The sequence below is a fragment of the Ochotona curzoniae genome, unplaced genomic scaffold (genome assembly GCF_017591425.1).
Source record: "Ochotona curzoniae isolate NIBS_2020 unplaced genomic scaffold, NIBS_Ocur_1.0 scaffold_3890, whole genome shotgun sequence".
Lineage (NCBI taxonomy): Eukaryota > Metazoa > Chordata > Mammalia > Lagomorpha > Ochotonidae > Ochotona > Ochotona curzoniae.
The window spans coordinates 18,992,077-19,017,277 of NW_024467115.1; the positions used below are offsets into that span (position 1 = coordinate 18,992,077).

The 25,201-nt window shown below is 42.2% G+C and overlaps 1 protein-coding gene across 1 annotated transcript in view; it reads left to right on the forward strand.

Moving 5' to 3' along the window:
* ARFGEF3 (ARFGEF family member 3) overlaps window positions 1-25,201 on the forward strand; it is a 159,757-nt gene that overhangs the window by 74,342 nt on the left and 60,214 nt on the right. The window contains exons 5-8 of the mRNA XM_040965252.1: window positions 1,399-1,467; window positions 10,561-10,683; window positions 14,164-14,206; window positions 16,417-16,495. Coding sequence (XP_040821186.1) covers window positions 1,399-1,467; window positions 10,561-10,683; window positions 14,164-14,206; window positions 16,417-16,495 — 314 coding nt within the window. The remainder of the gene's footprint in view (window positions 1-1,398; window positions 1,468-10,560; window positions 10,684-14,163; window positions 14,207-16,416; window positions 16,496-25,201) is intronic.

The window sequence follows — 25,201 nt, forward strand, 5'->3', positions numbered from 1 at the left end:
CCACCCATATGGGAGAGCCATATGGAGTCCCAAGTTCCTAGTTTTGAACTGGCCCAGCACCAACTTCCTTTGGCATTTGAAGAATGAACCAGCAGATAGAGGCACTCTTTCTCTCCTTTGTTTCTCTCTCATCCTGCTTATTAAAATAAATTAAAATGTTTTTTTTAAAAAAAACATAGAGGAACATCCACAGATGAAGCCAAAAATGGGGGTTTCAGGGCAAGGGACCACAAAGGCTTAGAAAACAGAAATTCTGTCCCAGAAGAAGATTAGGAACTGGGGACCTCATTGAACTTAGCTGCCTTTTATCCTCACTTTGCAATGTCATTAAACAAAAGGCAGCCATTTCTCATAAGGCCAGATGGCTTTGGCTTCTGCAGCCATATTCTGAGCCGATTTTTAGTTGGAGTCAACTCTTAGCTTTCAACACCTTAAAGATCAAAGGACTGAGGAGCCAGGTGCACAGTCAGTCTCACCTTAGGACTGAGATTTGGTTCAAGTGTCTTTTTTGCCTTCTTTAATTGTATAGATGCAAATATATTGCTTCCTCTGAAAGGATGTTGTTGTGAGGGATGGCTTAGCAAACACCTGACACTGACACATGAGGAAATCTTGTGTCCTTTCCCATTGCTGCACTTCTGGAAGGTGATTAGGTCTGGATCCTCCATCAGGGAAATGTGCAGGGCTCCAAAGCACACTTGTGAACTGGCAGCCCAAGTGCAGGCATGACTTTTGTGATTGGAATCAGGAAGCAGACTTAACAACCATTTTTCCCAGGCACAGAAGTCAGAAGCCAGAATCCAGAAGCCAAATGAAAGTGGAGGGTCTGACTTGTGTACGAATTTGAATGCAGCATGCTCAATGAAGTTATCAAAAGGAAAAGAAGGAATAATGCCATAAGAGAATCCCTCATCCCATTTGCATTTGGGAAGGGAATGGAAATCGAAAAGTACTGTGACATTTGAATCTACAACCAGATGGAGACTGTCTGACCTAGTGATTCCAGGCATGGAGTCAGATTATTAGAGTTCAAATCTCAAGTGAATGACTTGATCATTCACATGTGGTTCCTAGCACCAAATGTGACCATTGTTTGAAGTCTCTACTCTCTCTCTCTCTTAATGATTAGATAGCCATCTTAGAATAATCAAATGAATGCATTTGTATCCAGTCTTGCAATAGCCCTTCTGTGGGAGAAGGTGAGCAGCCTCGCTTTTTAAAATCTAGGCTCTATTTTAGCAGGCATGACCTTGTCTCCAACTGGAGAGCCTACAGGTGGGATAAAAAGAAACATTCAATAAAGCAAGTCAGGGAAACATGACTCCACAATGACATGTGAAGCAAGTATTAATTTCTCTGTTTTTGTTCTCTCATCTCCCCCCTCCTGGCATGTGAAAGGTTTTACTCTGCATCACCTACACCCCAACATTTGATCTGAACGGGAGTGCGGTGCTGAAGATCGCGGAGGTGAGTGTTGCTTGTTTGTGTTGGTGTTGGCTGCACACTGCAGCTTGCCACTACCTGGGATGAACATAGGCTGGCGCCAAGGCCCGGTGATGGGGTGAACCCTTCCCTGATTACTTCAGGGGGCAGCTTGCGCTAAGGAACTGCTTTGTGGGGAGCGTGCTGTGGCTGGCCCACTCTGTGCGTCTTGAAGCTTGTGGTTGCCTAGCTGGAAACCCTGATCATGGAAATGACAGTACTGGTTCTCTCTACTATTATATCCAGGTATTTTGCTTTCTCTGTTTCTCCTAAGAAAATTGAAAAGCATTCGGCTTTTAAAAATGATTAGGAAACCAAGGATGAGATTTTGAGAGGTGTTTGCTGATTAAAGCCCGGTTCTATCTTCTTAATCCTGTGAATGCCTTTTGTAACCATCTTTGCAAAACTGCCTCCTCCCATCTGTATTGTACTGGAGAACTGGTACTGTCTACCATTCCCAAGGTGCTCCCCTGGCGCCATGACTTCGTGACTCTCTGACTTCTGTGTACATCATCAATTTCTAAGCTGTATAAATGTACTCAGATGGATTTCCCTTAAGTTTCTTGGAGAATGTCCTTAGGATTTATATGCCCTCATGAGAGTACACATTTAGGCTACAAAGAGGCAGTGACCTTCTGGGTTTTGAAATGAAAGAGAAAAACACCTAATTGTTAGCACTTATATATTAGACATTTATATGATGTTGTGCAGTATTGAAAAATGGAAACAAGCAGAAAATTATTTTTGAGCCTGCAGAAAATGTTTTGTGTCTATCAGAAGAGAACAGCAGCTCATCAGCTGATCTGGCATGTTAATATTAATCACTTTCCAATTATGTGTGTCTTGAGATAGAATTTTTAGGTTGTACTCTGGGTAATGAAATAAAATAGCTGTCTATGTTTTTTAATTGAATGTTAAGGGAGGCTTGTCAGTTCTGCTGCTGTGTGTGCAGGTTCACATTCCAAAAGACAGTGTCGTTTCTGAAAGTAACAAGAAGTAAATCAGCATGCAAGAGGCTGGTCAGCCCTTTGCCATCAGGAGGAAGCCATGAAGTTGGTGTGTCACTGCCCACCTGCTGTGGCTCCCAGGAACAGGAGCAGTCAGCAACCATAACACACGTAGGAAGCAAGGGCTGGCAGGGAACTCCAGTGACTTCTGGAGATGGGAAGAGGTTGTGGTTTTTGTCTCAGTGTTTGAGTGAATCTGAATGATGCAGAATGTAACTCCGAAGCAGCCATAACACATGCAGCAGCTATGGTTGGCTCGAGTAGATAGCGTGCACTGTGAGCGTGTGGAAGCCAGCGTAAGGCTCAGCAGCCCTGTCCAGGAGGGATGAGTCATCCAAGTGCAGTGGACTTGTCCAAAACCTTAAAGGAAAAAATAATCTTAGCCTAAGAACAGTCTAAAGAGAATGGCATTTGAGTTTGTGATTTAAAAAAAAAAAAGCGGGGGGTTATGCAGTCCAATTTTTTGGACTTAGCTCCTGGCTCTCTCAGCTGGTGTTGCCTTGGATACGCCTTCTGCCTCCTGCTTGCCTTTAACGGTACATAGCCCTGTGTCCTGGAGTAGCTGTGCCACTGAGACAAATATAGTCCAGACAGAAAGCTTTTAGCTGCAGGTCCAGTAAATGTTAAATGTATTCCATGGTCACTTTTGAGATGGAGGGACAATCTATATAAAAACACCTTGAAATGGCCCTTTAAAACCCCTGTGCACATGAAGAAGGAATCTGGCTGTTCTTTCTCACAGTGGTATTCGTTTACATTATGCAAGGGCAATGTTTGCTTTAAAACCTGCTGGTCAGGAAATGAGTTGTGTAATAAAGTATGAAAAAAGGCTGTTTTTCCTAAAATATGGATGAGTTTGTAAAAGAATAAGCAATCTCTATAATTGTAACAGGACAGTCTTCATTTGTTGTCCAACTTTAGCTTGATTAAATTGAAATAATACTTTTTACAGAATGGCGCCACCCTGGAAAAATGAGAAACATTATCCAGTTTTAAAGTGGACAATAACCAAATAACCAAATAGTCTTCTGTTCATGCTTATTCCATGGATAAGCATTATTAAATCTTCATTATGGGTTCATAATTCTCCTCCTTCATTGATTGAAAGCTGAGTCAAAGACTTGTCCTCAGATTATTCCTAGATTAGCAAATGTCTTGAGTTTCCAAAGGACAGTTTACCCTAGTATAGGAATAACGGTTTAATATAATTTGTTACAGCATCAAGATAAAGGAAAAGTTGGCTGTAGCCAGCAATACTCTGAAACTGCTTTGAAGATGGTGTGTGTGTGTGAGAGAGAGAGAGAGAGAAAGAGAGAGAGAAATAATTTGGAAAAGATCTTCAAGTTTGCTGAAGGCTCTCCTATGGATTTATTAAAAGCAGAAAACCTTGTTGTCAATGTATGTTTGCCTGATGGAGCTTACTGACTTATAGAAATGTCCCAGTCTTTGATTCATAGGTTCAGGCAAAATTATCTGTCCCAAAGACCCTTTTTTTTCTTTTCCTTCAAGAATCATTTTTTTAAGGGGGGACTTCTATTTTCACTCCTTCCATTCATCTCTCTCTCCATTCCAAAACACTGTTCAATATTAATTGTTGAGTCCATACAGCATGGAAATAAGTGCCACTTTGTGTACACTATCTAGTCATCTCGCACAAGTTAGCTTAATTAGAACCCAAGGCAAAGTAAGGTTGACTGGCTTTTCCAACTTTCTAGATCTCTGGTTTCAAATTATAAATTTTTATATTGCACATATGTGTTATAAACCTTCATGCTACATTACTTCCTGGCTACCCTTGGTCTTAGAAAATGTTAGCATAATCTTGCTAAAGGAAATTCTGACAGTGAGATGAAGTTATTAGAAGTGTTGCCACCCTTGAACTTTGGTGAGTTATCAAATAATCGCTATATGGTATTTCTACATATGAGGCTGAGGTATTAATAAGTCTCTTTTTCCCTTGAGATCAAAGATTAAAGTGGCCATTAGCAATATGCCACTGTCTTTGGGTATTTTTACAAATTAGTCATTTATATATTGTAAGCATGCTACTGTCCGAGGATATAGAGTTAAGAATTCCACGTGTTACCATGGAAAGCTTAAAAAAGTTAGCTCTTCAACCGAAGCTTCTAAGTAGCTTTTTTTTAAAATTGGACTCATTTACAAATCTTCAAATGTTCACTGTTACCTTCTTTTACTCAGATTGGACACCATTCCTTCTGAGATCTCTCGCCAATAAAGGATTTTACCCTCAAGGAACAGCCTGCAGAATATAATCAAGAAGAAAAGCATACTGGAGACCTGCTCCATTGATCCTGTAATGATTTGTATGAGATGAGAAAAAAATAGTACCCATTTCCTGGCAAGGAAATTTCCAGAAGAAATAAGAATACAGGCTAAGACTAGAGGAGATCACCAGAATGAAGAAGGCCATGCTTGGGAGCTTCACTGTCCCTCCCTGGAGCATTTCTGTTCTTGCTTGTGCTCCAGTCCCTTTTTTCTGGTTTGACTTGTTTCAGCCATATGTTCCCTGTGCACTTAGGGCTTTATGACCTTTGAATTGCCAGACCTTTTGCCAGAAATTCCCTTACCTTCCTTTAACTTCTTGACTTGCCTGACTCATGAAGGCTTTTATGTAAGGGTTGGGAGACACATGGATCAGTGAGAGGTCCACACAACTTCATGATTGGCTCATAGGGCAGAGGCTGCATCTCAACAAAGCCTTGTGTAGGGCAGGCAGAAGGCTACACCTGCAAAGGTGCAGGATCCATGGATTGACAAATCTCAAGCCAGTTTTATAAACCAGCTTAAGCCAAGAAGCACATAGCGGGGTAAGAGGAAAATCACAAACACAGTTGTCCTTGTAAGCCATGAGTTGAGATCCAGAAGGAAAACCAGTAAAATCCTCCCACCTGGCGTGGTGATCAGACTCTCTTATTCATATTTCCTAGGAATAATAGAACAACTTCAGTACAACCTCAGTACTCTGTGTTTGCATTGGCGGTCTCATATGATCTGTTACCTCTTGACCCAGCTGTTCGTCTGCTTTAGAGGGGAAGCGCCTTTCACAGAGAATAGAAAGTAGCTTAGCAACTGAACTGTCACCAAGATCCCATATGGAGCTGAGACTTAATGACTCAAATTTTCTTTGATTCTAGTGGGATCTACAAGAGATGGTCTTTCTAATAGAAAAGATGTTTCTTCTGCTTTCTTCTAGCTTTTCCTATTTTATCCTCGTGAACTGTTTCATATCTCCACACATTTTTCTGATTGAAAGTATGCTAGCTCTTATCCTTCTGGAACATAGTACTCACCAGTATGCACTGTTTTAAGCAAGCAATAGCACCATTCTCACTCAGATGAGAAAGAGAAGGTAAACCATATGTTATAGAATTAAGCAAGCTGCTTCCGTGGCAACTCTGGAGTTTGTGATCACTTGGGTTGACATTTCTTGACTGTCTGCTACATTCCATTACGCTGCCTCATGGTTAATCATTGTGATTCCTTCCTGGGCCTGGCCTGGTACTGTTACTATTAGTCCACTTACACAATGACAAAAAAACTCTGCTTATGTGTGGCCTGCGGATTAGTGAATTTTGATCTTTATTTCTGGCTGCTGTAGGGCTTTGTAAGCTTCATTAACCATATGTATTTTTGCTCTCAGCTATATTTAGCATGTCGTAAAACCGGATGTCCACAAATGCATGGCACGATCAAAATGTTCCTTGTGAGCCTGCTCACTGCCCTGTGTCTCCGTGCATTCCCTGGTCATCCGGGGCCTGTGGCTTCTCACAAGGTATTTGACATGGTCCTGCCTCCTGCAGTGCTGCAGGACTGGGGTCTTTTCAGCACCAGTTCTCGGCGAAAGCAAAGGGCGTGGGGAGGTACAACTGATGCTGGGGAGACTAACATGAGAGCCATGTGAGCGCTTTCCAGAAACAGCCTGCCTTGGGCCTTGATCTTCTCCTAGCTTCTCTGAGTCAGTGTGTTCCTGTCAGTACTGAGGTGGAGGAAAAGAATGCATTTGTATGATGAAGCGTTTCTGGCCTTGGATACAGAGGTCAGGTTTAAAATGGAAACCCTCTGTGAACTGTTGTTACAGTAAGTTGGAGGGTCAATTCTTTAGAAGATATTAATACAGCTGATAACGGTGTTTGTTTCTGCATACCTACAGATAATAATAATATCAACTATATGGTAATGTTACATTTAAGAAGATGTCCTTTTGTCATACACAGTATTTAAATTTCCAGCATCAATAGATTGAGCTACTTAGATTAACACTTATTTTTAGCTAAGTGAATGGTTACATATTTCCCTCGGTAAAACACCTCCTATAATAAAGTCATGTCCATTGTTAAAAAAACTAAAGCAGTGGTGACATTAACCTCTCCCCCCCACACAAATAAACCCCACCATGGTGTTTGGAAAGTTCTGTCTGTCTGCAAAGCTGTGATGTCAAATCCAATTTCTCATGTGTGCTTTTTTCATCTGCCTGCGGGGATTCTATCATTTTTAAAGGGAAAACGTATACTCAATATTGCCTTAAATATTCAAGAGAATTTCTATTAAGTGTGTAGCTCCAATCTCAAAATAGCTACTCTTTAAGGCTTTTTAGGCTTAAAATTTCCACTAAATTTATAATGTCAAATCTTAGCACTCTCGGAGAGCCACAGTCAGGCAGACTTCCTGGGAAAACGGCAGGATATCAAGAAAATTGCTAAATTATAAGGTTCAAGTGGCACTAGTGGGCTTAATTTGGCTGTGGAGAATTTCAGTTCACCAAAGTGAAATATGGCACTCATTTGGATGCCTTTTCAACATTATAAATCATTAGATCCCATACACCAAAGATGAAAACACCTTTTTTTTAAATATGTGCGAACTCATGTGAGTAAATGAATTAATTTACATGCTTTAAATAGTTTTATAAAAAAAAAAAAACTTTAGAACTTGTTCCTTAACGATGAAATGAGTTTCTCTAGGCTCATTTCCAAATACAGTTTTAAATTTCAAATGTTCCTTTGAAATATAAGGTATTCAATAAAAGATAAGTTAAACTTTAAACATATTTACCTTTCACCTGATTAATTTTACAGAAGGATTAATGTAGTGAGGCCTGGTGGAAAACTCTGCAAGTTAAGCAGCAGTAGCCTGAAAAGTTGACATTTGGTCTCTGGGCCCAGCGTGATAGCTTAGCGGTTAAGGTTCTCCTCGCCTTGAACGCCCGGGATCCCATTGGGCACCGGTTTCAATCCTCACTTGCCATCCCACTCCCTGCTTGTGGCCTGGGAAAGCAGTCGAGGATGGCCCTACATCCGCATGGGAGACCCGGAAGAGCTTCCTGGCTCCTGGCTTTGGATTGGCTCAGCTCCAGCCGTTGTGGCCGCTTGGGGAGTGAACCAGCAGATGGAAGATCTTCTCTGTCTCTCTTCTCTGTATATCTGCCTTTCTAATTTAAAATAAATAAATCCTTAAAAAAAAAAAACAGATGCTACCTGACCGAGGCTGGAGTTGTGGCACAGTATGTTAAGCTGCCACTTTTGGCACCCAGCATCCATAATCAGAGTGTTGGGTTAAGGCTTCTGATCCAGCACTCTGCTGATGTACCTGGGAAGACAGCAGATGGGGTCCCAAGTGCTCAGGCCCCGGCTACCTATGTGGGAAACTAAGAAGGAACTCCTTGGTCCTGGCTTCAACCTGACCCAGCCTGGGAATAAACCAGCAGATGGAAAAGCTCTGTCTTTGTTGTTCTGCCTCTCAAATGAATTTATAGATCTTTATTTTTTGAGATTTATTTTTATTGGAAAGTCAGATTTACAGAGAGAAAGAGAGGCAAAGACCTTGTATCTGCTGACTCACTCCCCAAGTGCCCACAGCTGCTGGAACTGAGCTGCTCTGAAGCCAGGAGCCGCAGCCAAGTCTCCCACATGGGTGCAGGATTCCAAGGCTTTGGACCATCCTATACTGTTTTCCTAGGCCAAAAGCAGGGGGTTGGACGTGGAAATGCAAAAACTGGGACACAAACCAGCATTTATCTGGGATTACAGCACATACAAGGCAAGGATTTAGTGACTAGGCTCTCACACCAGGCCCTGAATCTTTATTTTACAAAAATGACACTGCTTTGGGCCCATGCATTCCATATTAAAGTGTCCAGGTCTGAATGCCTATGTCTCCTACAATTCCAGCTTCTTCCTATTGCACACCCTGGGAGGCAGCAAGTGATGGCTTAAGTACTTGAGTCCCTGTCCCCCATGTGGGACACCAGATTCAGTTTGAGGCTCCTACCTCAGTCTGGCCCAGCCCCAGCTGTGGAGCTGTTTGGTTAAGTGCACCAGCTATCTGTCTCTGCATCTCAAAAGGACTGAAAAAAAAAAACTTGAAAAAAAAAATATATAGTTCTCTTCCATATCTATTTAATTTAGTTGTCAAGCACCAAATTAGTCACTTGAGTAGGATGTCAGTTTTTTCATTTTTACTTAAGAAGCAGAGGTATGGAGATGGAAAGACCTCCCATCCCGTGGTTCACTCCTCAAACTCCCACAGCGGCTGCGGAATGGCCAAAACCAGGAGACTGGAACTCAGTCCGCGTCTCTGAGCTAGCTAGAGCTCAGATGCTGGAATCACCCCTGCTGCCCGCAAGGTCCACGTAAGCAGGCAGAAGGAACCAGGAGCCAGAGCTAAGAGTCCAAGCCAGGTCATTGGATGTCCTAACCACTCGATCAAAAGCCCACCCCAGAATTCTGTACTGTCATTGTAGACAGCCTTAGAACTATTCCAAGGAAAGTAATTTAGGTACATGAAAGTCTGCCTTTGCCTCAGAGAATAGAATATCGTGTGGAGAGAAAAACGTAGGCATAGCTAAATCATGTCTGTGTTAACAGCTGTGCCCATCTCCATGGTGTCCAGGAAAATGGGACATCAGAACAGTCTGCAAAGTGGGGAAGTCATTTAGCATCATTATCAAATGGCAGATGTTTCAAAATTGAGCCTTCTTCATGCTTTCACCAGCGAGATGTCTTCTGGGTTCCAGTAGACATTGAAGCAAGAAGCCACAAAGAGGCTACAACTGGCGTTTTATCACTTAGCACACAGGACTGGAAATGGAAACAGGACAGTGTTAGCATTTGCCTTGGACAGGAGGCCTCATAGCAATTAAAGGCAGAACTCTGGTTCTCACATGACAATGTAGGCACAAAAAGCCAGGCTAATAAGGCTTGGAGCTCATTGGCTTAGGAGCCCATATCCCAAATAGGAACCAATGCTTTTAAAGTAACCCTGTAAACAGAGCCAGCTGAATCATTTCCAGGGGATGTGATCAATTACAAGAGTGGTTGCATCCAGGGAAGCCTACATCTGTACCTTCCCACCAGGCATTTCCAGTTGACACACAGGTAATCCCAGTTCGGTCGAGTTTAGTAACCAGGAAGCACTTGAACCATAAACCATACTACTTAGAAACATGACCAGCATCCTGCCCTTTATCGAATTTCCAAAACAACACAGCTAGAGAGGGTACCCAAAGTCACACTCGGGGTTTCACTAACCCTTTGCCCACACATTGTAACTCACAAAATCTTACATTCTGGTGCTTCAAAGGTTTATTTATCTAAAATTCAACTGCAGAGAGAAAGATCTGCCATCTACTGGTTCACTCCTCAGATGGCCACAATGGCTGGGGTTGTCCCACATGGGTACAGGGACCCAAGCGCTTGGACCATATTGCACTATCTTCTGCTGCACATAAACAAGGAACTGGACCAGCAGTGCAGCAGTCAGACCTCAAACTGGTACCTACATAAGATACTGGCGGCAGCTTTACCAGCTGCACCACAACTGCAGCCCTAAAATCCGTTCTGGTGTGCCATGAAGAAGCATTTCCTGATGTATTTAGAGTCACCTGGATTTTAGATGAAATCATTTGGCCAAATTGAAAGTCACTAACTTGCTGTTTTTCCTTTTGCTGGACTGACTAAGGAATGACTTGCGGGCATGTTGGGTTTGTGTGTGGAACTTTGGTAATGAGGATGTCTGAATGAGCGCATGTGTTGCTGTCTTGTTTCCTGACTAGGTCTGCATTGAAACCTACATGTGTAGCTGTCACCAGCGTAGCATCAACACTGCTGTGCGGGCCACCCTCAGTCAGATGCTGAGCGACTTGACCTTGCAGTTGCGACAGCGGCAAGAGAATACGGTGAGCTAGCAGCACACCCGTGTCACGGTTGTCTTCACTGTCCTTGTCCCTGGTCCCAAACCTGCTGCCATGTCAGTAGCCCATGGAAAACTCAGGAATTAAATGACTTGTTTGTTTTGGACGAGCTGGGGCGGGGGGGGGGGGGTTGTATGATTTTGTAATTCTTCAATTCTTATTTTAAAATTTACTTTTGAAATTTTTTACACATTGAAATTTTTTCAAGAAAATGAATGTGATATAATAAATGCTGGAAGTAGATATGAAATTAAGAGAAAGGAATTCTCGTTCATGACATACCTTGGGGTTTAGATTCCTTTTGTCCAGCTCCCAGCTGTGAGCATCTTCTCACGGTTTGTTTGATGTCTGTCATCAGAACCTGTTTCAGCTTTATGCCCTCAGCTTGAACAGACTGTCCGGAGCAAGTACCCTGAGGAACCTATAAATAGAATGGGCTTCTTGTGTGCATTCTCTCCCAGCAGTGTTCGTGAGAGCATTTACCCTCCTCCAAATCAGCGCTTTATTTTAAACTTGCTTCTAAAATCATTTGGATGAAAAGTCTTCCAATCGTCCATGAGTGTTCTGAGCTGGCATCTATTACTTATGTGTAAAATCTCAGTTGCCGTTCAGAATATCTCAGTTGTGCACACATTAATTTTTTGGTGGCTTCCCTTCAGTTGCTTCCCAAGTTTTACTCCAATTATTTTTTAATTTTCAGCAAATTATGGAGTTGAGGCAAACCCTGTAGATCCTTCAGTAAGATTCTGTCATTTCGCATTTTACAATAAGAACGTACAGCCCAGAAGGATGAAATGGAAGCCAAATGTTAGCAGAGCTGAAGTCCTGCTTGCTGATCACACCCTATGGCAGGTTCTCCACCACTATGTGTTCCCACAACCAGTGATGAAAACAACGCTAGGTGTCTGTCTGCTATATCCAAAGTTCAAAATTCTGTTTAAACGGTTGTTTAAATTCAAGGCATTTTTAAATGACTTTAGCTTTATTTTTGTTACATGTTATTTTGTTTATATGAGAATTTTGAATATGGTGGTGTGGGAATATGCATTTTCAAAGAATTTAACATCTAGAAGCAGAAAATATGTCAAGGGAAAAAGAAACATTCTTGATGGAAGAAAACTGAGGGTGTCGGTTCCTGAAGGAGTCTATATTCTTGTTCTGTCTCTGCTAAGTGACAACATCGAATAAAATTGGCTTGTTGTGAATACCATCGCCCGGCAGTGTTTGTGAGCGTGTGGACCCTCTTCAAGATTGTTTGGTATGTGAAGGTGGTTTTCCGAATGGAGTTGTTCTGTAATCAGAACACACATGCTGCGTCTTCTGGCCTATCCCATGCATCAACATTCGGAGTTCCCTGTATGTAACATTCCTATGCAGCATTACTTTGGGAAAAGCAGTTGTTTTCAATGCTACCTGAAACTCACTTGGGCACTGAAGTTCTCTCTGGATATTGTTAGTAATAGTTGATTTGACACTGTCTGGCCATGTCTAGTTAAGTGACATGCCATGTACCTGAGCCATATTTCAAGGCAAATGCCTCAGTCTTTTATCCTTCACTGCTCTTTTTTTTTAAGATTTATTTATTTTTATTGGAAAAGCAGATATACAGAGAGGAGGAGAGACAGAGAAAGATCTTCCATCCAGTGATTCACTCCCCAAGCAGCTGCAATGGGTGGAGCTGAGCCAATCTGAAGCTAGAAGCCCAGAGCTTCTTCCAGGGCTCCCACACAGCTGCAGGGTATCAAGGCTTTGAGCCATCCTCAACTGCTTTCCCAGGCCATGAACAGGGAGCTGGATAGGAAGTGGGGCTGCCATGTTTAGAACTGGCATCCATATGGGATCCCAGTGCATTCAAGGTGAGGACTTTAGCTACTAGGATATCACACTGGGCCCCATTCATTGCTCTTAAATGAGAACAGTAACAGGTATCATTGTGGAGTCCCGGATGGAACTCCAGGGTTTGTCTGCCTTTGTCCTGGTCTTATGTGACTAATTGGTTTTCTAGTCTTACTCCTCTCAGCTGGAAGCAGGATCCCACATTCAGCGAAAGCTGAGTATTTCCTGTCACTTCCTGTCTGTTATTCAAGCAATCCCTGGAGATGTCATTCCATGTCCCAGAAAAAATACAAATCTCAGAATGTTTACATCTGTGTTGTATCTGGTAGAACAAGACATAAGTTTTGCCACCGAAGCATTAGGTATTTTTGAATGAAGTGGTCTATGGGAATGGTCAAGTTTGCTGGAAGGAGGCTGTGTGTTCATTTGGGAGACATTTTTAGTGTAAGCCATTTCTGGAAAGATGCCATAGACCACCTTTGATCAGGAAGACCTAAGTGGAAAGAAAAAAAATCATTTAGAACACCAAATGCATTAGCATGAAGTGTCTTCAACATAGTGTCTGTCTGCACCCTATTCTAAGGACAGACTATAATGTGGATTTTATATCCTCAGAAACCTTATGTTATCCAGCTTTATCAATGAACTATAGAAATGACCATAGCTGTGGTTAAACTGTAAGTTCCTCATTTCATGAAGTGAAATGGCCACATGTAAATATTTGGAGCTGGGCAGAGGGAGGAACTTTGCCTCGCTCTAATATGATGCAGACATGTTTGTTTCCTCCAGAAAATACTATTCTAATCATGTATATGCTGTAGCCATTGACATGACATACCACAAAAGCCCTGCAGAGCAGCTGATCCAGCAAAGGAATGAATGGAGGGTGGTAGAAATATATGCCTGCCGCAAGAATTAAAAACTCAGCACCATGGGGTGACTTGCATGTCCAGTAGCTAATCAGTGTGAAAACGCCTTCCGGTTATCTCCTAGTGTAGACATGTTGGGAGGCTGAAGTTTCTCCTTCCTGTTCTCAACTAGAAGTTGCTGAGTTGTCCTGGGCTTGGCGAGTCCTAAATCCTTAATCAGCCTTTCCTGTGGAGCATCCCTTCCCTAAAGTTTGTCTCTGCACTCGGGGATCTTGCTCTATCCAGCAGCAGCCAGAGAGGTCGGTCTGAATGGGAAAAGGCAGTTTGCCTCCTGCCAACTGGGAAGCTGGCACTTGTGACCATTGGTCATCTTTGCACCTGTATTTCAAAGCCCAGGGACCTGATTCTTCTGACAACAGAGTCTGCACCTGCTGGATGCCACACACAAGGTACTCTGTAGCCTTGGGATACCTTGTTCTCTGCTGTGTCTTTAAGCAGGCATGGCCCCAAGTCAGCACCCAGCACCCTGGGATCACACGGCACACCACAGGGCTTCAACTTAAAGGAAGCTTGTGGGCTCGTGAGTGCATGAGTTATGTAACTGGTAACTCCTGTTCCGGGCATCATGGTCTTTCTCCTAAGTACTGTGAATAATGAAGTCAAGAGCTAGACAGTGTCATTTTGTTTACTAGAGTTTTCCATTCTCTGAAAGTATGAATTGTTTCATCTGCATCTCCTAATTGTTTGTCTCCCTTACTAGATTATTGAAAACCCAGATGTCCCACCGGAATTCAGGAAACAAGGTACTGGATTTGATTTTTACCAGCTCAGTTTGAAAAGTGGGCTTAAGAATGAGTGCCTGCCAGGTGCCAGATCCAAGGGCGTGAGAACGCCTAGAAGACGTCAGTCTAGTTTGCCAGTTTGCCAGAGTGCTTGCATGTTCTGTTTGGCCATCCACACTGCTACTTAACAAGCTGCTCTCTTCTTTCTGTCATTACACTCACTTAGGCCAACTGTGTCTTTTTCTGTCCCATGTGTAGGAGTGAAATTAATCGTCACAGACCTCCTTTTTATAGACTGGCTGGCTTTATTTTTCTTTTAGTTTCTTTCTTCTCCATGAAGTCAAGTTTCATTGCTGAAATGAGAATTAAGGGGAGGGTGACAGAAATCTAGCTGGTACACAGTGCTGTTGGACCAGGATTGTGTTTGTGAAATACCAGCGTCTTCATACATAAAAGGAGTCGGCATAGGGGGGAGTCAAGCAGACAGTCCAACTGAAGTCAGGCAAAAATCAAGGAACTTTCATTGTGGCCCAGTGAAGAAGGAGACAAGCAATTTTTAAAGTATGAACTTACCTGAAATGCAGAGATGATGCGAGAGAGAGAGCTTCTGTCTCCTGGTTCATTATCCAGATGCCTGAAACAGCCAGGACAGGTCCAGGCAGGAGGCAGAACTGAGGCATCCACTTGAGCCTCAGGGATACAGTCACCTGGCCCAGCACATACTGTCTTCCCGGAAGCTGGAGAGAAGCAGAGTAGCCGATGCACAAACAAGCAGTCAGATTTTGGGATGTGGGTGTTTCTAGCAGTAACTTAACCTACTGTGTCAAAACACCTGCTGTGCTGGAACACTTGCCCCAACAATTTAATGTGTAAAAACAAATTTCATTGCAGTGTAGTCCAAAAGAAGGCTGGTAAAATCAATTCAATTCAATTAAAATTGAAATAATTTTTAAGATATTGAGAAAGTCATGGCATAATAGGGTAGTGCTCCACCTATTGTGCTGTCATCCGTATGGGTGCTGGCTTCTGTTCCGGCTGCCCTACTTTCTGATAGAGTTCCCCTGCTTATGGTCTGGAAAAGCCATGAAGGAAGGCCTAAGTGCTTGGGACCCTGCACCCATGTGAGAGACCTAGAGGAGGCTCCTGGCTCCTGGCTTCACATGGGCTCAGCTCCAGCTGTTGCAGCCATTTGGAAAGTGAACCAGCAGATGAAAAATCTAAGTATGTCTTTCCTTCTCTCTATAAATCTACCTTTCAAGCAAAAATAAATCTTTAAAATATGTACTGGGAAAATCTTCTTTCTCACCTTCCCAATGAATGATGAAAGTTTACCAAGGGGTTTGTTCAAAGTTTGTCTAGAATTCTGCATACAGTGTTGGTTTATTTGAAGCTTGTTTTATCATTGCCCCTTTTCATTTCTCAGCTTTCTTCCTACATTTCTGGACTTGATTTCTGAGGATTGACCATTTATATATTTCCCCTACTCCACTCTCACTTTATTTTTTATTTTTTCTCTCACCTTTTTTCTCTTTCTTGCCTCCATACACATTCACTCATTAATGTAGTCCTCAAATATTTAGCCGTATGTGTAGGGATCTTTGAAAGGTTTTAGAAACCAAACACGTCTGCTTGTCATCTACTTGACACATCGCTTTTGTTGTATAACTTATCCCGTTTTGCCGAAAGGAAGAGTTGACCAAGTTCACACAGTCAGCAAGCTGCAGATAAGGACTTCAACAGATTCCAGATTTTAACCATTCTCCCTCCGGGCTTCAGGGAAGTTTGTGTTTTGGAAACTAGAGTGTGTTTAGACATAAAATTTATATCTCTGGTATTTCTCTTGCTGCATTTATGAACAAAGTCCATGTGCACTGTGGACAGTAGGGGAAAATGCTCACTAAATTGCTTACTCTCCTTTCTCTGATTTCTTGGTTCCAACCATTTTTTTTTTTTTCTGTGCTGCCACATTTGGGGAAATTCAAGATTTCAAAGCAAGGCTTAACCAGTGGGAAGAGCACAGTTTACTGAGTCTTTTTATTATTATTATTATTAACCATGTCTCCTTTCATTAAGTGTGCATTTTATTTACATTTTTTTTTCTGTATAATTGTGATACGTGTTTTGAGGTCTGCTCCTATTTTCAGTATTGGAAAGTATCTGAAGTGTGTGGTGGGGTGGAGATGAGTTGTCAGCACCCCTCAAGTCTAATGGTTGTCACCCGTGTTTTGAAGGGCCCACAGTGGAGTCCCTCTGTGATGACGTGGTATCTGTGCTCACGGTGCTGTGTGAGAAGCTGCAGGCCTCCATAAAGTAAGTAAATGGCTCATCCCTGGGCTGGAGCGAAACTCATGTCTGTCCATGGCATCACTAACAATTGCAGGTGCCAGGAATAAGGATGCTTCCGCATGGGCATCCACCTGTCCCTTCTGAAAAGCGCACACAGAAGCCAGGGACCATCCCAAATTGTCAAAAACCTTTACCAAAGTGTATCCTTTTCTGGTGAGAAAGCCAGAAACCAGTGTCTTGTGAGTAAGAGTTCATCTCCTGAGTGTGGAGTGGAGTGGAAGAAATGTGGGGTTGGGCTGGACGATGTCAGACTGCTAACTCAGACTTAGCTCTGCTTTCTGCTCTGTGAGTCTTCTCAGGGAACCATGCCACGCCTTCCTCCTCTAGTCAGTAACACTGCTTCATCTGACTTGGGAGCTCATATGTATGTTTAAGCAGTTAATTTTTTTTTATAGACTTCTCAGTTTTTGCATTTTAGTTGCCTTGTTAATATTAGTTCACTTAGCTCAGCTGCTACCCCAGCTTTGCATGCAATGAGTTAAGGAAGCAACTCCGGCATCTCTAAGAAAGCCACAGTAGGGTGGGCTCAGGTTCTCCGACACGGGCTGGAAGCCGTGGTCAGCTGCGTGGGTCATGAATCACTCCCTGCGGCCGTACAGGCCACCACAGAGGTACTGCAGTGTTCTTTGAATTAGAACAAGAAACAAAAGATCATCATTTATGGTCACTAGAACAGACTGTAATTCAAAAGATGTTAGCTTGCAGAAGTTTATTTTCACCTGATACAAAAAAAAAAAATGTACATGTTTTTAGAATACTGTGTGATGTCCCGGTGCATGCATGCATTGTTAAGTTCAAAACAGGTGAATATATCTACATATTTAACTCTGTGATGAAAATTTCCTTCTGGCTTTCTTAAAGAAAAATACAGAGCACATCATTGCTACCTGTAGTTGCCATGTTAGACAGCAATGATAGCAGAACTTCTTACTCTTATAATGGTAGTGATGTCACTTACAAAAGAGTTGTTGCCTTAGTTCCCATCAATCAACTCCTTGCCCCTCTGCTACCACCTCTCTCCCCAGCCTCTGGAAACCACCACTGTACTTTCAGCTTCCGTGAGACGAATTTCCTTGGGCTCCACATATGAACGACATGAAGCAATACATGCCTGTCTGTAGCTGACTTCCTTTACTGAGCACAGTGAATTCCATGTTATTGCAAATGACAAGGTTTTATCCTTTTGTGTAGCTGAAGAGTATGCTATTGTTTCCATGTGAGAGCGTGTCTCCTTCACACTTCATCTGTGCATCTGTCCACCTGGGCATATAACGTCATTTCTATTTATTTGCTGTTTGGAAGAGCCCTGTAGTAAACTTGGATGTGTATGTATCTCTAGCCCAGATCTCATTTCCTTTGAATATCTATGCAATAGTGGGATTCTTGAATCCTATAGTAATTCTATTTTTAGCTCTTTAAAGAACTTCCATAATTCCTTCCATAGTGTTAGTACTAATTTACATTCCCACCAGCAAACACAAGGGTTCTCTCTTGACTTCCTCACCAACACTTGTCTTTTTTGATAATCGCTTGGCTAACTAGACTGGGATGATACCTCCCTGTGGACAAAAGACAGAAATCTTTTGTCCACTGATTCAATCCACAATTGAATACAATGGCCAGAGCTGAGCCGATACAAAGTCAGGAGCCAGGAGCTTCTTCTGGGTCTCACACAGGTGCAGGATCCTAAGGCTTTGGGTCATCCTCAACTGCTTTCCTGGGCCACAGGCAGGGAGTTAGATGGGAAGTGGAGCAGCTGGTACATGAACCTGTGTCCATATGGGATCCTGGTGCATGCAAGCCAAGGACTTTAGCTACTAGGCTACCATGTTGGGCCCACTCTTTGTGGTTTTGACTTTCCATTTCCCTAATGATTAGGAAACATGGTCCTCACATACCTGTTGGCCACTTGTATGTATCCTTTGAAAATGTGTGATTTTAATCTGTTCTCTGTTTTGTTAAATTTTATTTATTCAAAAAGTGGAGAAATGGCCAGCAGTGTGGCATAGTAGTGAAAGCTGCTGCCTGCAGTGTTGGCATTCTATATGTTACAGGTTTGTGTCCTGGCTGCACCACTTCCCATCAACTCCCTGCTAATAGCTTGGGAAAAGCAACAGAAGGTAGCCTATGTGCCTGGGTTCCTGCTACCCACGTGGGAGACCTGGAAGAAATCCCTGGCTTCCGGCTTAGGTCTTGCTCGACCTTGGCTGTCACACCACCTGGCGTTGGGGAGTGAACAACCAAATGGAAGTTCGTTTTTCCTCTCTTTCCCTCCTCTTCCCCCCCAGCTTGCCTCTCTCCCTCCCTCTCTTCCTTTTCCTCGTTCTTGCTCTTCCTCACTCTACCTCTCTTTTCTTGTAGCTCTTTCAATACATAAATATTTTTTAAAAAAGAAAAACCCGGGACAGAGACAGCTCCCAGGTTCACTCCCCCACTAACCCACAGCAGCTGAGGCAGGTTTGGAATTAGAGCCAGGGATGAGAACTCAAGCTTTTCCCCTGTGGATGGCAGAGAAGCAACCACTTGAAGTATCACCTGTTGCTCCCAGAATCTACAGTAACAGGAAGCTCGGATTTGAACCCAGTACACATTTGCATTGGACATGGACATCTCGGTGGATGTCTTAGCCAACAAAATGTCCGTCACTTGCCCATTTGATAACTGATTTATGTATGTACATATGTATTTCTTGCTTGCTGTGGAGTATTTGGGTTCTTACACTTACATATTTGAGGTATTAACCTATTAACCCATGTTTAGCTTGCAAATATTGTGGCTGTTTTATCCCATTCTGCAGGTTGTGTATTGTTAATGCTGATTGTCTCCTTTGCTCTGTAAAAGCTCTTTAGGTTGCTGAAACTCGGTGTCTATCTTTTTTTTGTTTCCTCTGCTTTTTGAGTTTGACGCAGAAATCTTCTTGCATTGCATTGTCCTGAAATTTTCACTTATGTTTCCTTCTAGTTATTTCATTGTTTCAAGTCTTATGTTTGGGTCTTTAATCTCTTTTGAGTTCATTTTTGTTTAACATGGTGAGAAGTGGGGGAGGGAAGTTCTGCTTCAGGTGGACAGCCAATATTTTCAGCACTATTTGTCAGAAAGACTGTCCTTCCTCAAACATCACAGCACCTTTGTCAAGATCAATTGGATATAATGAGCAGCTTTGTTTCTAAGCTCTCTTTATGCCAATTCCGTAGTTTTTAATTACTATGGCTCTGCAGTACGTTATTTTTAAGTCAGATGATATAATATCTCCTGCTTTGTGCTCAAGATTGCTTTTTTTTAATGGTTCCATACACATTTTACTGGTAGCTTCAATTTGCCTGAAATTTTCATTAGTGTTTTGATAAAGTTTCCATTGCATCCATGCATTACTTTTGGCAGTGTGGATATTTTACTATATTGATCCTTGGAATTCTTGAACATAGGGTATCTCCCCTTTTCTCTGTACTCTTCAATTTCTTGTATCAGTATTCAATACTTTTCATTATAGCAATCCTACATCACCTTGGTTACATTTATTTGCTTGGGTTGTTGTCATTGTCTTTTATAGCTGTTGGAAATATGATTGCTTTCTTGATTTCTTTGTTAGATAATATGCTGTTTTATAACTACTGCTTTCTCTATGTTCTACAAATCTACTCAATTTATTAGTTTCAATAAATTAATGTTTTATTGCAGTCTTCGGAGTTTTTACCACAAAATCATATGCAGTCATTGACAATTTGACCTCGTCCTTTCTAACTTGAATGTCCTTTATTTCTTTCTCTTGCCCAATTGGCACTTGTGGAATTATAAAGATAGAAATGAGTTGAGAAAAATAATCTAATTATAGACACGAAGAAGGTCTTTAACTTTTCTGAAAAGCGCTACAAAAACTTTTTTTTTGAAGTTTTATTTAAGCGTTTGGATTGCCATGTAATCTTTGTACAGCACTTTGTATATTGCAAAAGTTGAATGCAAAGATACAGCATATGATAAGGCAGCGAGTCTTTACATGCACCGTTGTGTTCAGAGCCTGCTGGTTCCCCCTCCAGTTCTTCATCCGGGAAATGACATTGTAAACTACAGTCATGACACTGTGTGATTAAAACATGGGAACTTGTTACTTTTATCTCACTGTGTCTTAGTACCTGTTGTCTACACTCTCCCTGTCCCCAACCTCTAGTAATAGCAGTGCCCAGCTCGGAAGCACTGAAAAAGCATGGCATTGTCCTTTGTCTGGCTTATTTTACCCACTAATCTCCAGCGTCATCTATTTGGCAGCAAATAGCAAACTATTTTTCTTTTTCATGTCTGCATAGTGTTCCATCATCCGTTCATCAGTTGATGGATACTAGGTTGGGTCCATATCTCTTCCCTTCCTCATCAATTCACATGTTAATGTGACATGATTACAAGAAGAGGTTCAGTGCAGTTTACAGATACAGTTCTAAGAACACAGTGCTTCCCTCCCTTCCTCTCTTTGCCTCTACCACTCACCATGTTCTCTCTATTTCTGCTTTTCTTTCTTTTTGGTTTTTGACATACATATTTTTGATCTACATTATATTCAAAGGCCTATTGCTCCACTAAGTTGGGAGTTGAATAAGTCAAAAGACTCGAGTTAAGGCATAGTGCAGGTGAAGGCTATAAACAATACTTAAAAGATGCCGTTGCTTGTTTTGTTTTGTTATTCACAGACGCAGGATTTTTTTTATTTTATTTTTGAAAATTGTTAGCCCTGTATTTGGGAAGCAGAAAGGGCTATGGAAGGGCTATGGAAGCAGAAAGGGCTATGGATTGGGGAAGCTAGTGCCCCCATGTGTTGGGAATGAGTAACTCTCACATGATGAGTATGTAAATTTGTTTCTTTAGTAACCATTTTACTGCACACACATGCACACGCACACACACACCAAATACTTCAAAAAGCCCATGGAAAACTAGAATTTAAAAGCAAGTAAAGGGCACAGCTCGATGACTCATTGGATAAATCCTTGCCTTGCATGTGCCGGGATCCCTTATGGGTGCCTGATTGTGTCCTAGCTGCTCCACTGCCCATCCAGGTCCCTGCTTGTGGCCTGGGAAAGTAGTAGAGGATGCCTAGAAACCCTTGGGGCCCTGCACCCATGTGGGAGACCAGGAAAAAGCTCCTAGCTTTGGATCAGCTCAGCTCTAATCATTGTGGCCATTTGGGAAGTGAACCAATAGATGGCAGATCTTTCTTTCTCCTCTTTATAAATCTGTCTTTCCAATAAAAACAACTACATCTTTTTGTGTTACAGATATATTTATTTTTATTGGAACGGCAGATATACAAAGAGGAGGAGAGACAGAGAGGAAGATCTTCGATCCATTGATTCATTCCCCAAGTGGCTGCAATAGACAGAGCTGAGCCAATCCGAAGCCAGGATCCCGGAGCTTCTTCTGGGTCTCCCACATGTGTGCAGATTCCCAAGGCTTTGTGCCATCCTCAACTGTGTTCCTGGGCCTCAGGCAGGGAGCTGGATGGGAAGCAAGGCTGCCAGGATTAGAACCAGCGCCCATTTGGGATCCTGGGTGCTTGTAAGGTGAGGACTTCAGCTGTGCTCCAAAAGTCACTAAATCTTTTTATTAAAAGAGTAAGTTAATTTTAGTGCAAAAAAATATGCAAATACACACAAGGGGCCTTTGGAAAGTTCCTGAAAATGCATATTATGAATAAATTACACATGGATTTACATCTTTGTGTCAACTTATCTTTGATTCTGTTTTTCCCTTCCTTCCCTTCCCTAAATACATACAAGTTCTCTTGTATGTATTTATAAATGTTTTATGTATTAAATATACATAATAAAATTTATTTTTTAAAAGATTTATTTCTTTGAAAGGCAGAGTTGCAGATTGAGAGAGGGTAGGAAAGCAAGGTCTTCCATGCACTGGTTTACTTTGCCAAATGGCTACAACATCCAGGGTTTTTTCCAGGCCAAAGCCAGGAGACAGGAGTTTGAAATTTCTTCCAAGTCTCCCATGTGGGTGCTGGGACCCAAGCACTTGGCCATCCTCCACTGCTTTGCCAGGCCATTCGCAAGGAACTGGTAGGAAGTGAAGCGTATGGTGCCCATATGGATACACTGTAGGTGGCAATGTAACTTGCTACACCACAACGCTGCCATCCTTTTTTGTAATACACATAAAGAGGTCAATTTAATTTGTGAGTCATATACACCCCCCAAAATACATTTCGTTTCTTCCCTTTCTTCCTACTCTCGGGGTTTTTTTTCACTCCTACACTCCTGGGATTCCTACCTCCTAAATGCCCTGGTGAGGTCTGAGGAAGGAGGCAAGTGGCAGATGTGACATGACTGGCTCCTATTGTAGCCTGCTTAGGTCACTGCCCTTCCTGACCATGGTGAGTTGGAGCAGTGGAGCTGGCACACCAGAGCACTCCAGTACCAACTACTGTGACCCCATCTGTGGGATCCCCATGCCACCTGGTTTACTTGGAACAGTCTTAGGATATGTCTGTTGTGTAATAATGAAAGTCTTCCCCTTTTGTCCTCAGAGTATCCCAGTTTGGATGGGTTTTATAGTCACTCTCTGCATCCCTGACAGAGAACCAGATGTCTTCTAGGATGAACTTCTGCCTAGCCCTGCCTAGTTCCTCTACACATGTGACATTCAAGTTAGGATAGCCATTAAGAAGTATGAAATCCTGGCACTTGCACTACCATGGATGGATTTGGAGGTCATGATAGCAAGTCAAATAATCCAGACACAGAAAGAAAAATACCACGCTTTTGGTTATATATGGAAGTGTATACACTATGTGTGTATATGTGTATATATACATATATAATATGTGTATACATATATGCATATGTATAATATTACAAAATTTTTTTTATTGGAAAGTCAGGTTTATAGAGAGAAGGAGGGTCAGAAAGATCTTCCCACCTTCTGATTCATTCCCCAAGTGGCCGTAAAGGGCATGGGCTGAGCTGATCCGAAACCAGGAACCAGGAGTTTCTTCTAGGTCTCCCAGGTGGGTGCAGTCTCCCAAGGCTTTGGGCCATTCTGGACGGCTTTTCCAGGCCACAAGCAGAGAGCTGGTTGGGAAACGGATTAGCCGGGACACAAATTGGTGCCCATATGGGATCCTAGATACAAGGTGAGGATTTAGCCATTAGCCTATTGTGCCAGGCTCAATATAATACTTTTTATGTATATAGTTTAAACTATAGATGCCATATTACTTGGGACACAGACATTTATAAATGTCTTCATTATATCCTCCTTTCCTCATTTTAGGGTCTTCATCTGAAATTCTACATTATGCCATTGTAAGTCTCCACCCCTGCTTCCTTGGTGCTTTTATTTCCTTAGCGTATATTTAGTTCTCAGGCTTGACAAATCTTTTTGATTGGCTCTTTTACATATAGAATACAGTTAGACTTTTATCCTGATATTTTTATTTCAAAATAATATTTTTTAAAAAGAGGACTTGCCAGTGGCCACTAGCCCAGGATCATCAGAAACACTGAGGTCAAGCCAGGTTAGTGACTTGTAAATGAGAGCCTGGACAACGAGGGGACCTCAGTGACATCCAGCAGAAGGGTATTGGGAGATTTGAGAGATTTGTCAGCTGCACAACCCCAACTTTAGGGTGATCCAGCCATCTGGTTTACCTGGGAGAGTTGAAGGTTATGGCTGTTGTGTGATGATCAGACATTTAGTTTTGACATCATCTTAGAAATTTTGCTAGTCATACATTTTTTTTAACTACATAGTTGCTGAGCATGTAGTAAATATTTGGTATATTTTATCGCTAAGCAGATTTGTTTACTTTTTCAGAATTGTTGGTGCTAATTCTAATTCGCGCTGCAGTTAGAAACACTCAGCTTCTGACATCGGAAAATTAGAAATCATTGAGAAAATGCATTGTACAAATGTTTGTTGCAGACATGTACTTATACATGACAAAGAGCATGGGTTTCTTGATTTCTATCAGTTACTGGAAGCATTTCTTAGCTGTACAATCTGAGAATAGATTTTAAGTGGAGAAAATAATTCATATGACATTCATGTTTTTCTCAGGTTTCTCATTGGGTATTTCAACATAGATGGCCCTAAGGCATGCGGTGATCAAGTTTAATGGATTTGCTAGGATTTTCATTGTCTTACTCAGCTGTTCAATTCTCCTGGTCATAAGTCCGCCTCTAGAGGTTTTGTCTTTTCCATCGTGAGTCCATTACCCTAGGATGGCAGGGATGGGAGAGCAGCGATTATGAAAGCAGCCTGGGGCATAGTGTGTTTAGTGCAGCTGCGATGGGAACCTCCACTATCACTGATGAGAGCGCCCCATCCCTATGGCTGGTGATGCTGTTCATTTTCTGCTACGTGTGTGCCTGTGAGGGGCAGAAGGAGACGGCGCTGACACGTTAAACAGCTGCTTTGGTGGCATAACTCAGCAAGGCTGGGAGAACTGTTTTCCTGACTGCTGCAACACAAGGAAAACCTGCCAAATTCCATCTCCAGGGAGACTCAAGCGGTTACCTTGGCAGTACAATCCCTGTTGGTGAGCCTGATGCCTTTGGCTTGTGCTGTTTGCCACACACACTTTACAAGGTAGTCACAGAATTGTAGAGCACTGGAAGCTTTCCTGAGACTACCTGCCAGTGATGTCAGGAACAGAATCCCTATTACTGTCTG